General features: G+C 37.3%; 1 protein-coding gene across 5 annotated transcripts in view; it reads right to left on the reverse strand.

Moving 5' to 3' along the window:
- The window catches only part of ABCD2 (ATP binding cassette subfamily D member 2), a 146,072-nt gene that overhangs the window by 84,723 nt on the left and 48,939 nt on the right, over positions 1-12,410 (reverse strand). Inside the window, exon 10 of one of the 5 annotated variants that reach the window (XM_032173705.2) lies at positions 8,310-12,022. The exons of the other annotated variants lie outside the window; for them this stretch is intronic. Coding sequence (XP_032029596.1) covers positions 11,803-12,022 — 220 coding nt within the window. The 3' untranslated portion in view covers positions 8,310-11,802. Of the gene's footprint in view, positions 1-8,309; positions 12,023-12,410 lie in introns of those variants that run through there. 5 annotated transcript variants of the gene reach the window in all.

The raw sequence follows: 12,410 nt of genomic DNA on the forward strand, positions 1-12,410 counted from the left end.
TGTTAATGGATTAAGTTCTCCAATTAAAACACAAAGTGTCTGGGCCAGGTACAGTGGCTCACGTCTGTAATCTCAGCACTTTTGGAGGCTGAGGCGGGCAGATCACTTGAGGTCAGGAGTTTGAGACCAGCCTGGCCAACATGGTGAAACCCCATCTCTACTAAAAAAAAAAAAAAAAAAAAAAAATTAGCTGGGTTTTGTGGTAGACCCCTGTAATCCTAGCTATGCAGGAGGCTGAAGCAGAAGAATCACTTGAACCTGGAAGCAGAGTTTGCAGTGAGCTGAGATCACACCACTGCACTCCAGCCTGGGCTTCAAAGCAAGATTCTGTCTCAAAAAAAAAAAAAAAAGACAGTCTGGATTAAAAAGCGAGACCCAATTGTGTGCTGCTTACAGGAGGCTCACTTCATCTGCAAGGACAATATAGACTAAAAGTATAGGAATGCAAAAGATATTTTATCCAAATGAAAACTAAAAGGCATCAGGAGTAGCTATATTCATGTCAGGTAAAATAGACTTTAAGTGAAAGCTATAAAAGAGGCCAAGAATGTTATTATATAATAATAAAAGGGTCAATTCAGCAAGAAGATATGATAATTCTGAATATATTTGAACCCAACATCAGAGCACATACATATATAAGTCAAATATTCCTAGATCTGAAAGGAGTGAACTACAATACAATAAAAGTAGAAGACTTCAACACCCTACTTTCAGCAATTAGATCATCCAGACAGAAAATCAAGAAAGAAACACCAGATTTAAGCTATATTCTAAACCAAATAGATCTAATAAACATTTATAGAAAATTTCATCGAAAAGCTTCAGAATATACATTCTTCTCAACTACACATGGAACATTCTCCAGGATAGATCATATGTAATGCCATTAAACAAGTCTTCAAAAATTTAAGAAGATTGAAATTATATCAAGTGTCTTTTCTCTCCTGAATGATATAAACCTAGAAATCAATAAACAGGAAGAACTTTGGAAACTTACAATTACATGGAAATTAAACAACATGATATTGATTAACCAATGGGTCAATAAAGAAATTAAAAGAAAAATTTTAAAAATTTTCTTCTGAAAAACAAAAATGGAAACGTAACATACCAAAATCTGTAGAATACAGCAAAAGCAATTTAAAGAGGAAAATTTATAGCAATAAACACCTGCATCAAAATAGATTAAAAATGTCAAATAAACAACCTAATGTTGTAGGTCAAGGAACTGGAAAACAAGAACAAATCCAAACCAAAACTAGTAAAAGAAAGGAAATAATATACATCAGAGTGGAAAGAAATTAAATAGAGCCTGGAAAAACAACATAAAATATCAGCAAAAATGAATAATTGATTTTTTCAAAGATAACCAAATTTGACAAATGCTTATCTAGAATAAGAAAAAAGAAAGAAGATTCAAATAAATAAATTCAGAGATGAAAAAGAGAAATTATAATTCATACTACAGAAATACAAAGAATGATGAGATTGTTGTAAACAATTATAAACCAACAAATTGATAACCTAGAAGAAATGAATAAATTTTGAACACATACAACCTACAAAGATTGAACTATGAGGAAACAGAAAATGTCAACAAACAAATAACAAATAAGGAAATAGAATCACATCAAGAAAGGCCCAGAATCTGATGGCTTAACTACCAAATTCTACCAAATATTTAAAGAACTAATATTAGTTCTCAAACTATTCCAAAAATTGAAGAGGAAGGAATATTTCCAAACTTATTCTACAAGGCCAGCATTACCCTGATACTGAAACCAAACGAAAAGACAAGAAAAAGAAAACTACAGGCCAATATCCCTGTGAACATAGATGCAAAAATCATAAACAAAATACCAGCAAACTGAATTCAACAGCACTTTAAAAAAGTCATTCACCATGATCACGTGGAATTCATCCTGAAGATGCAAGAATGGTTGAACATATGCAAAGCAATAAATGTGGTACATAATATTAACAAAATGAAGGACAAAAAATATGATTATCTTAATTGACACAGAACAAGCATTTGATAAAATTGAACATCCTTTTATGATAAAAACCCTCAACAAGCTAAGCATAGGAGGAACATAGCTCAACATAATAAAGACCATACGTGACAAGCCCACAGCTAACACCTATACTGAAAAGGGAAAAGTTTAAAACTTTCCCTGTACAACCAGACATGGTAGCTCATGCCTGTAAATCTTAGTACGTTGGGAGGCCAAGGCGGGAGTATTACTTGATCCTAGGGGTTTTTTGGTTGCAGTGAGATATGATCACACCGCTGTAGTCCAGCCTGGGTGACAGAATGAGACCCTGACTCTAAACAAACAAACAAACAAAAATAACATGTTTTCTGTAAGATATGGAACAAGGTAAGAATAAGAATGCTCACTTTTGCCACTTACATTCAGCGTACTACTGAAAGTCCTACCCAGAGCAATTAGGCAACAAAAAGAAATAAAACGTATCTGAATTTGAAAGGAAAAAGTTAAATAAAGGAAAAAGATAAATTGTTTCTGGCTGCAGATAACATGTTCTTTTTTTTTTTAATTATACTTTAAGTTTTAAGGTACATGCGAACAACATGCAGGTTAGTTACATATGTATACATGTGCCATGTTGGTGTGCTGTGCCCATTAACTCGTCATTTAACATTAGGTACATCTCCTAACGCTATCTCTCCCCCTTCCCCGTACTCCACAACAGGCCCTGGTGTGTGATGTTCCCCTTCCTGTGTCCATGTGTTCTCATTGTTCAATTCCCACCTATGAGTGAGAACATGTGCTGTTTGGTTTTTTGTCCTTGCAATAGTTTGCTGAGAATGATGGTTTCCAGCTTCATCCACTTCCCTACAAAGGACATGAACTCATCATTTTTTATGGCTGCATAGTATTCCATGGTGTATATGTGCCACATTTTCTTAATCCAGTCTATCATTGTTGGACATTTGGGTTGGTTCCAAGTCTTTGCTATTGTGAATAGTGCTGCAATAAACATACGTGTGCATGTGTCTTTATAGCAGCATGATTTATAACCCTTTGGGTATATACCCAATAATGGGATGGCTGGGTCAAATGGTATTTCTAGTTCTAGATCCCTGAGGAGTCACCACACTGACTTCCACAATGGTTGAACTAGTTTACAGTCCCACCAACAGTGTAAAAGTGTTCCTATTTCTCCACATCCTCTCCAGCACCTGTTGTTTCCTGACTTTTTAATGATGGCCATTCTAACTGGTCTGAGATGGTATCTCATTGTGGTATTGCTTTGCATTTCTCTGATGGCCAGTGATGATGAGCATTTTTTCATGTGTTGTTTGGTTGCATAAATGTCTTCTTTTGAGAGGTGTCTGCTCATATCCTTCACCCACTTGTTGATGGAGTTGTTTTTTTCTTGTAAATTTGAGTTCATTATAGATTCTGGATATTAGCTTTTTGTCAGATGAGTAGGTTGCGAAAATTTTCTCCCATTCTGTAGGTTGCCTGATCACTCTGATGGTACTTTCTTTTGCTGTGCAGAAGCTCTTTAGTTTAATTAGATCCCATTTGTCAATTTTGGCTTTTGTTGCCATTGCTTTTGCTGTTTTAGACATGAAGTCCTTGCCCATGCCTATGTCCTGAATGGTATTGCCTAGGTTTTCTTCTAGGATTTTTACGGTTTTAGGTCTAACATGTAAGTCTTTAATCCATCTTGAGTTAATTTTTGTATAAGGTGTAAGGAAGGGATCCAGTTTCAGCTTTCTACATATGGCTAGCCAGTTTTCCCAGCACCATTTATTAAATAGGGAATCCTTTCCCCATTTCTTGTTTTTGTCAGGTTTGTCAAAGATCAGATGGTTGTAGAAATGTGGCATTATTTCTGAGGGCTCTGTTCTGTTCCATTGGTCTATATCTCTGTTTTGGTACCAGTACCATGCTGTTTTGGTGACTGTAGCCTTGTAGTATAGTTTGAAGTCAGGTAGTGTGATGCCCCCAGCTTTATTCTTTTGGCTTAGGATTAACTTGGCAATGCAGGCTCTTTTTTGGTTCCATATGAACTTTAAAGTAGTTTTTTCCAATTCTGTGAAGAAAGTCATTGGTAGCTTGATGGGGATGGCATTGAATCTATAAATTACCTTGGGTAGTATGGCCATGTTCACAATATTCATTCTTCCTACCCATGAGCATGGAATATTCTTCCATTTGTTTTTATCCTCTTTTATTTCTTTGAGCAGTGGTTTGTAGTTCTCTTTGAAGAGGTCCTTCACATCCCTTGTAAGTTGGATTCCTAGGTATTTTATTCTCTTTGAAGCAATTGTGAATGGGAGTTCACTCATGATTTGGCTCTTTGTCTGTTAATTGGTGTGTAAGAATGCTTGTGATTTTTGCACATTGATTTTGTATCCTGAGACTTTGCTGAAGTTGCTTATCAGCTTAAGGAGATTTTGGGCTGAGACGATGTGGTTTTCTAGATATACAATCATGTCATCTGCAAACAGGGACAATTTGACTTCCTCTTTTCCTACTTGAATACCCTTTATTTCCTTCTCCTGCCTGATTGCCCTGACCAGAACTTCCAACACTATCTTGAATAGGAGTGGTGAGAGAGGGCATCCCTCTCTTGTGCCAGGTTTCAAAGGGAATGCTTCCAGTTTTTGTCCATCCAGTATGATATTGGCTGTGGGTTTGTCATAGATAGCTCTTATTATTTTGAGATATGTCCCATCAATACCTAATTTATTGAGAGTTTTTAGCATGAAGCATTGTTGAATTTTGTCAAAGGCCTTTTCTGCATCTATTGAGATAATCATATGGTTTTTGTCATTGGTTCTGTTTATATGCTGGATTACATTTATTGATTTGCATATGTTGAACCAGCCTTGCATCCCAGGGATGAAGCCCACTTGATCATGGTGGATAAGCTTTTTGATGTGTTGCTGGATTCGGTTTGCCAGTATTTTATTCAGGATTTTTGTATTGATGTTCATCAGGGATATTGGTCTAAAATTCTTTTTTTGTTGTTGTGTCTCTGCCAGGCTTTGGTATCAGGATGATGCTGGCCTGATAAAATGAGTTAGGGAGGATTCCCTCTTTTTCTATTGATTGGAATAGTTTCAGAAGAAATGGTACCAACTCCTCCTTGTACCTCTGGTAGAATTCGGCTGTGAATCCATCTGGTCCTGGACTTTTTCTGGTTGGTAAGCTATTAATTATTGCTACAATTTCAGAGCCCGTTATTGGTCTATTCAGAGATTCAACTTCTTCCTGGTTTAGTCTTGGGAGGGTGTATGTGTCGAGGAATTTATCTATTTCTTCTAGATTTTCTAGTTTATTTGCATAGAAGTGTTTATAGTATTCTCTGATGGTAGTTTGTATTTCTGTGGGATCAGTGGTGATATCCCCTTTATCATTTTTTATTGCATCCATTTGATTCTTCTCTTTCTTCTTCTTTGTTAGTCTTGCTAGTGGTCTATCAATTTTGTTGATCTTTTCAAAAAACCACCTCCTGGATTCATTAATTTTTTGAAGGGTTTTCTGTGTCTTTATTTCCTTCAGTTCTGCTCTGATCTTAGTTATTTCTTGCCTTCTGCTAGCTTTTGAATGTGTTTGCTCTTGCTTCTCTAGTTCTTTTAATTGTGATGTTAGCGTGTCAATTTTAGATCTTTCCTGCTTTCTCTTGTGGGCATTTAGTGCCATAAATTTCCCTCTACACACTGCTTTGAATGTGTCCCAGAGATTCTGGTATGTTGTGTCTTTGTTCTCGTTGGTTTCAAAGAACATCTTTATTTCTGCCTTCATTTCGTTATGTACCCCATAGTCAATCAGGAGCAGGTTGTTCAGTTTCCATGTAGTTGAGCGGTTTTGAGTGAGTTTCTTAATCCTGAGTTCTAGTTTGATTCCACTGTGGTCTGAGAGACAGTTTGTTATAATTTCTGTTCTTTTACATTTGCTGAGGAGTGCTTTACTTCCAACTATGTGGTCAATTTTGGAATAGGTGTGGTGTGGTGCTGAGAAGAATGTATATTCTGTTGATTTGGGGTGGAGAGTTCTGTAGATGTCTATTAGGTCTGCTTGGTGCAGAGCTGAGTTCAATTCCTGGATATCCTTGTTAACTTTCTGTCTCGTTGATCTGTCTAATGTTGGCAGTGGGGTGTTAAACTCTCCCATTATTATTGTGTGGGAGCCTAAGTCTCTTTGTAGGTCTCTGAGGACTTGCTTTATGAATCTGGGTGCTCCTGTATTGGGTGAATATATATTGAAGACAGTTAGCTCTTCTTGTTGAATTGATCCCTTTACCATTACGTAATGGCCTTCTTTGCCTCTTTTGATCTTTGTTGGTTTAAAGTCTGTTTTATCAGAGACTAGGATTGCAACCCCTGCCTTTTTTTGTTTTTCATTTGCTTGGTAGATCTTCCTCCACCCCTTTATTTTGAGCCTATGTGTGTCTCTGCATGTGAGATGGGTTTCCTGAATACAGCACACTGATGGGTCATGACTCTTTATCCAATTTGCCAGTCTGTGTCTTTTAATTGGAGCATTTAGTCCATTTACATTTAAGGTTAATATTGTTATGTGTGAATTTGATCCTGTCATTATGATGTTACCTGCTTATTTTGCTCGTTAGTTGATGCAGTTTCTTGCTAGCCTCAATGGTCTTAACAATTTGGCATGTTTTTGCAGTGGCTGGTACTGGTTTTTCCTTTCCATGTTTAGTGCTTCCTTCAGGAGCTCTTTTAGGGCAGGCCTGGTGGTGACAAAGTCTGTCAGCATTTGTTTGTCTGTAAAGGATTTTATTTCTCCTTCACTTATGAAGCTTTGTTTGGCTGGATATGAAATTCTGGGTTGAAAATTCTTTTCTTTAAGAATGTTGAATATTGCCCCCACTCTCTTCTGGCTTGTAGAGTTTCTGCTGAGAGATCAGCTGTTAGTCTGATGGGCTTCCCTTTGTGGGTAACCCAACTTTTCTCTTTGGCTGCCCTCAACATTTTTTCCTTCATTTCAACTTTGGTGAATCTGACAATTATGTATCTTGGAGTTGTTCTTCTCGAGGAGTATCTTTGTGGTGTTCTCTGTATTTCCTGAATTTGAATGTTGGCCTGCCTTGCTAGCTTGGGGAAGTTCTCCTGGATAATATCCTGCAGAGTGTTTTCCAACTTGGTTCCATTCTCCCCGTCACTTTCAGGTACACCAATCAGAGGTAGATTTGGTCTTTTCACATAGTTCCATATTTCTTGGAGGCTTTGTTCATTTCTTTTTATTCTTTTTTCTCTTAACTTCTCTTCTCACTTCATTTCATTCATTTGATCTTCCATCGCTGATACCCTTTCTTCCAGTTGATCGAATCGGCTACTGAGGCTTGTGCATTCATCACGTAATTCTCGTGTCTTGGTTTTCAGCTCCTTCATGTCCTTTAAGGACTTCTCTGCATTGGTTATTCTAGTTAGCCATTTGTCTAATTTTTTTGTAAGGTTTTTAACTTCTTTTCCATGGGTTTGAACTTCCTCCTTTAGCTCGGTGTAGTTTGATCATCTGAAGCCTTCTTCTCTCAACTTGTCAAAGTCTTTCTCCATCCAGCTTTGTTCCATTGCTACTGAGGAGCTGCATTCCTTTGGAGGAGGACAGATGCTCTGATTTTTAGAGTTTCCAGTTTTTCTGCTCTGTTTTTTCCCCATCTTTGTGGTTTTATTTACCTTTGGTCTTTGATGATGGTGATGTACAGATGGGGTTTTGGTTTGGATGTCCTTTCTGTTTGTTAGTTTTCCTTCTAACAGTCAGGACCCTTAGCTGCAGGTCTGTTGGAGTTTGCTAGAGATCCACTCCAGACACTGTTTGCCCGGGTATCAGCAGCGGAGGCTGCAGAGCAGCGAATATTCCTGAACAGCAAATGTTGCTGCCTGATTGTTCCTCTGGAAGTTTTGTCTCAGAGGAATACCTGGCCCTGTGAGGTGTCAGTCTGCCCCTACTGGGAGGGTGCCTCCCAGTTAGGCTGTGGGGGTCAGGGACCCACTTGAGGAGGCGGTCTCTCTGTTGTCCGATCTCCAGCTGCGTGCTGGGAGAACCACTACTCTCTTCAAAGCCAGACAGGAACATTTAAGTCTGCAGAGGATTCTGCTGCCTTTTGTTTGTCTATGCCCTGCCCCTAGAGGTTGAGTCTACAGCGGCAAGAAGGCCTCCTTAAGCTGAGGTAGGCTCCACCCTGTTCGAGCTTCCCTGCAGCTTTGTTTACCTACTCAAGCCTCAGCAATGGCATGCGCCCCTCCCCCAGCTTCAGACTGCTGTGCTAGCAATAAGCGAGGCTCCGTGGGCGTAGGACTCTCTGAGCCAGGCATGGGGTATAATCTCCTGGTGTGCCGTTTGCTAAGACCATCGGAAAAGCGCAGTATTAGGGTGGGAGTGACCCAATTTTCCAGGTGCCATCTGTCACCCCTTTCTTTGACTAGGAAAGGGAATTCCCTGACCCCTTGCACTTCCTGGGTGAGGCGATGCCTCGCCCTCCTTCGGCTCACACTCGGTGGGCTGCACCCACTGTCCTGCACCCACTTTCCGACACTCCCCAGTGAGATGAACCTGGTACCTCAGTTGGAAATGCAGAAATCACCTGTCTTCTGCATCACTGACGCTGGGAGCTGTAGACTGCAGCTGTTCTTATTCGGCCATCTTGGCTCCACCCCCCCCAGATAACATGTTCTTATCCTTCATTTTGTTAATGTTATGTACCACATTTACATATAGAAAGCCCTAAAGACTCCATCAAAAAACATTAGATTTATAAATGAATTCAGTAAAGTTGCAAGATACAAAATCAGTATGTAAAAATCAGTAGCATTTCTCTACACTGACAGCAAGTTATGTGGAAAAAAATCAAGGAAACAATCCCATTTACAATAGCTAGAAAAAATTAAACACTTAGGCATAAATATAAGCAAGGAGGTGTAAGGTCTCTACAATGAAACTATAACACATTAATGTAAGGAATCGAAGAGGACACACATACACAAATAAAATATCTCATGTTTATGAATTGGAAGAATTAATATTGTTAAAATGTCCATACTACCTGAAGTGATCTACATATTCAATTCAATTGCTATGAAAATGCCAATGATAGTCTTCAGAGAAATAGAAAAAAAATTCTAAAATTTGTGTGCAACTGCAAAACACCCAGAATAGTGAATAAATTCTTGAGCAAAAAGTACAAAGCTGGAGCCGTCCCACTACCTGGTGTCAAAATATACTACAAAACTATAGCAACCCAAACAGCATGGTACTGACACAAAAACAGACACACCGACTTAAGGAATAGAATAGAGAACCCAGAAATAAATCCTTGTATTTATAGTCAACTGATTTTCAACAAAGTTGCCAAGAGCACACTATTGGGAATGGGCAGTATCCTCAATAAATTGTGGGAAACTGTATATCCACAGGTAGAAGAATGAAATTTGACCCTTATTGCTCACCATATACAAAAATCAACTCAAAATGGATTAAAGACTTCAGTGCAAGACCTGAAATTATTAGAAGAATACATAGGGCAAAAATTTCATGACAATGAAATTTGGATATAAGTTTGAAATGACAATGAAATTTGGGCAATGAGTTTTGGATATGACCTCAAGAGCATAGGCAACAAGAGTAAAAATAGACAAATGGGATTACATCAAACTCAAAAGCTTCTGTGCAACAAAGGAAACAATCAACAGAATGAAGAGATACCTATCAAATTGGAGAAAATATTTGGAAACTATATATCTAATAATAGCCAACATATATAAGAAATTCAAACAACTAAATAGCAAGAAAATGAATAACCTGATTACAAAATGGACAGAAGATCTGAATGAACGTTTCTCAAAAGAAGATATACACAAATGACAAACAGGCATATCATAAAATGCTCAACAACACTAATCATTAGGTAAATTCAAATCACCTCACTCTTGTTAGAATGGCTATTAAGAAAATGACAGAAAGTGTTGGTGAGGATGTGGAAAAAAGGGAACTCTTACACACCTTTGGTGGGAATATAAATTAGTACAGCCATCATGGAAAGCAGTAAGGAGGTTCCTCAAAATATTAAAAATAGAACTACAAAATGATCCAGCAATCCCCCACTGGGAATATATGCAAAGGAAATGATCTCAGTATGTCAAAGAGATAACTGCACTGCCATGTTTATTGCAGCACTATTTTTATAGCCAACATATGGAATCAACCCTAGTGTCCATCAACGGATGAAAAGATAAAGGATGTTATATATATACATGATGGAATACTACTCCACTGTAAAAAAGAATAAAATCCCGCCACTTAAAAAACATAGAAGAACCTGGAGGACATTATAGTAAGTGAAATAAGCTAGGCACAGAAAGACAAATACCACATGATCTCACTCATACATGGTCATTCATATATTGGGCAAACCCCACCTTCGATGTATAATGATGGTTTGGCTCATCACTCTGGTCTTACAACATTATTTGATTTCTACATGGAAGGAACCAACTGTGTAGGTGTTTCATACCCTGAGATTCAAAGGCATGTTCTATATTACAAGCTGAGATAATATTTCAGGGTTTATCTTAGAGGAATTGAAAAGAAATTGCTATTTTAACTGAAACTCATTTGAGATAATCTTTAAACTTCCTTCACAAATAGGAAAAAGCTTAAGAAAGTGATGGTTATACAGCTATAGTTCTATCCGGGAATCAGAAATTTTAATAAGCTTCTATAAATTTTTACTTCTTCAGACACTAGTATTGATTTTAATCTTTACAATCAACAATTACTCATTTGTTGTTATGGGAAAAATATGACACATCTTTCTCCACTTCTGAAATCTATTCAGCGAAAATAAAAATTTCATTTTCCCTGAGAGAAAGAATAATCAGAAATGACAACCTAAAAGGCAAAGCTAAATAAAAAATCGGAACTAACATGTTGTTTTGTTTTGTGGGGAAATGTACTTGGGTAGCTGCAATTAAAAATGTGTTTCTTGTCAAAAGGCATAGCCTTACAGATTTTGTTATTTACTTAAAAGACTATTTGTTCCCTCAATTGAGGAAACAATGGCTATATATGCTTTCAATGCTTCCTAAGGCTACTTGAGTAAGGAAATGAATGGCAGGATAGCATAATAAATCCATTAACACAGGTCAGAAAAACTCCAAGCCTAATATGTCCCAACATGTGATTAATTTGGGAGAAAGTCTGGAAATTAAGGTTCATACCAAAAAGGGCTCAAGAGTTCTGGCCTAGCTCTGTGTAGTCCTTGATTCAGAGCATTTACAGGCAAATGTCATTATTGTCTTAAAGATCTAGGTCCTATTGGTCTTCTTCAGGATAAAAGTCAGTGGAAGCATATTCATTGGCATGGATCCTAACTCATGCTGGACTAGATCCAGAAAGTATATTTTTAAAAAATTCTGAAAAATCTGAATGTTTAAATTGAGTGTGAAAATAGATTACCTTTTCAATATAAATGAAACTCACAGTCAAAGAATTTTGAACAATAAAAGCCTGATTAGATGAATACTGTTTGCTAACAATTTTAATGTAAACATTCTTTATAAGGTCAAATGTCTAGAAGGGCTTCAAGGATTAATTCCAATAATGCTTGCTACTAGGCTAGATTGGAAGCCACGTACATGATGACAACTTTGGCATGAAATCTGATCAGCCACCTGCCACAGAATGCTGCAGCCAGAAAGAGAGAGAGGAGGAATCCTGTGCAGGCAGTCCTTTAGAAAACAGGAGGCCAAAGCATATATAGAGACAGTTATAGCTACTAAGAAGTCAAAAGAAAAAATTTTCATTGATTAAATAGAAATGCAAAAGTAGAGAATGTAGTATTTAAGGTTAATGCATGAGATACACTGAGTTCCTTATAATGAGAGCCATGTGCTGTAGTACAGAGTGTGTGATCATGGAAGTATCTCACTTTTCTGGTTCTCAGTTTCTTCATCTGTAAAACAGGAAGATTAGATTTCCTAAACTCCATAGGGTTGTTGTGAGGCTTAAACAAGATGTACCTGGAACAGAATAAGTGCTCAACTAGTCAACTAGTATGATGATGATGAATCAATGGAAAAGTAGGGGAATTGTAAAATTAGCATCTTTATTTGAAGGGGAAATTCTATATGATTTTATGAGATATTATTTCTAAAAACATTTAGCTCATTTTTCTTTAAACCAACTAAAAATAAGCCCTCCCTCCTTCCCCACCACCACCTGTGTTTTCTCCACTTAATCCTTTGGGGGAATATCAAGTTGTGTGTACATATATTTTTCCCCGGATTTTACTTTCCTAGGTTTTAAAGAAAGGATTAAAAGAATGATGTACAAATATATAAATATATTTTTCCCAGTACATGTTACTGGGTAATGATAAATATTTTCCATTAAAATAAATCACTGGAT

The sequence above is a fragment of the Hylobates moloch genome, unplaced genomic scaffold, assembly GCF_009828535.3.
Source record: "Hylobates moloch isolate HMO894 unplaced genomic scaffold, HMol_V3 SCAFFOLD_13, whole genome shotgun sequence".
Classification (NCBI taxonomy): Eukaryota; Metazoa; Chordata; class Mammalia; order Primates; family Hylobatidae; genus Hylobates; species Hylobates moloch.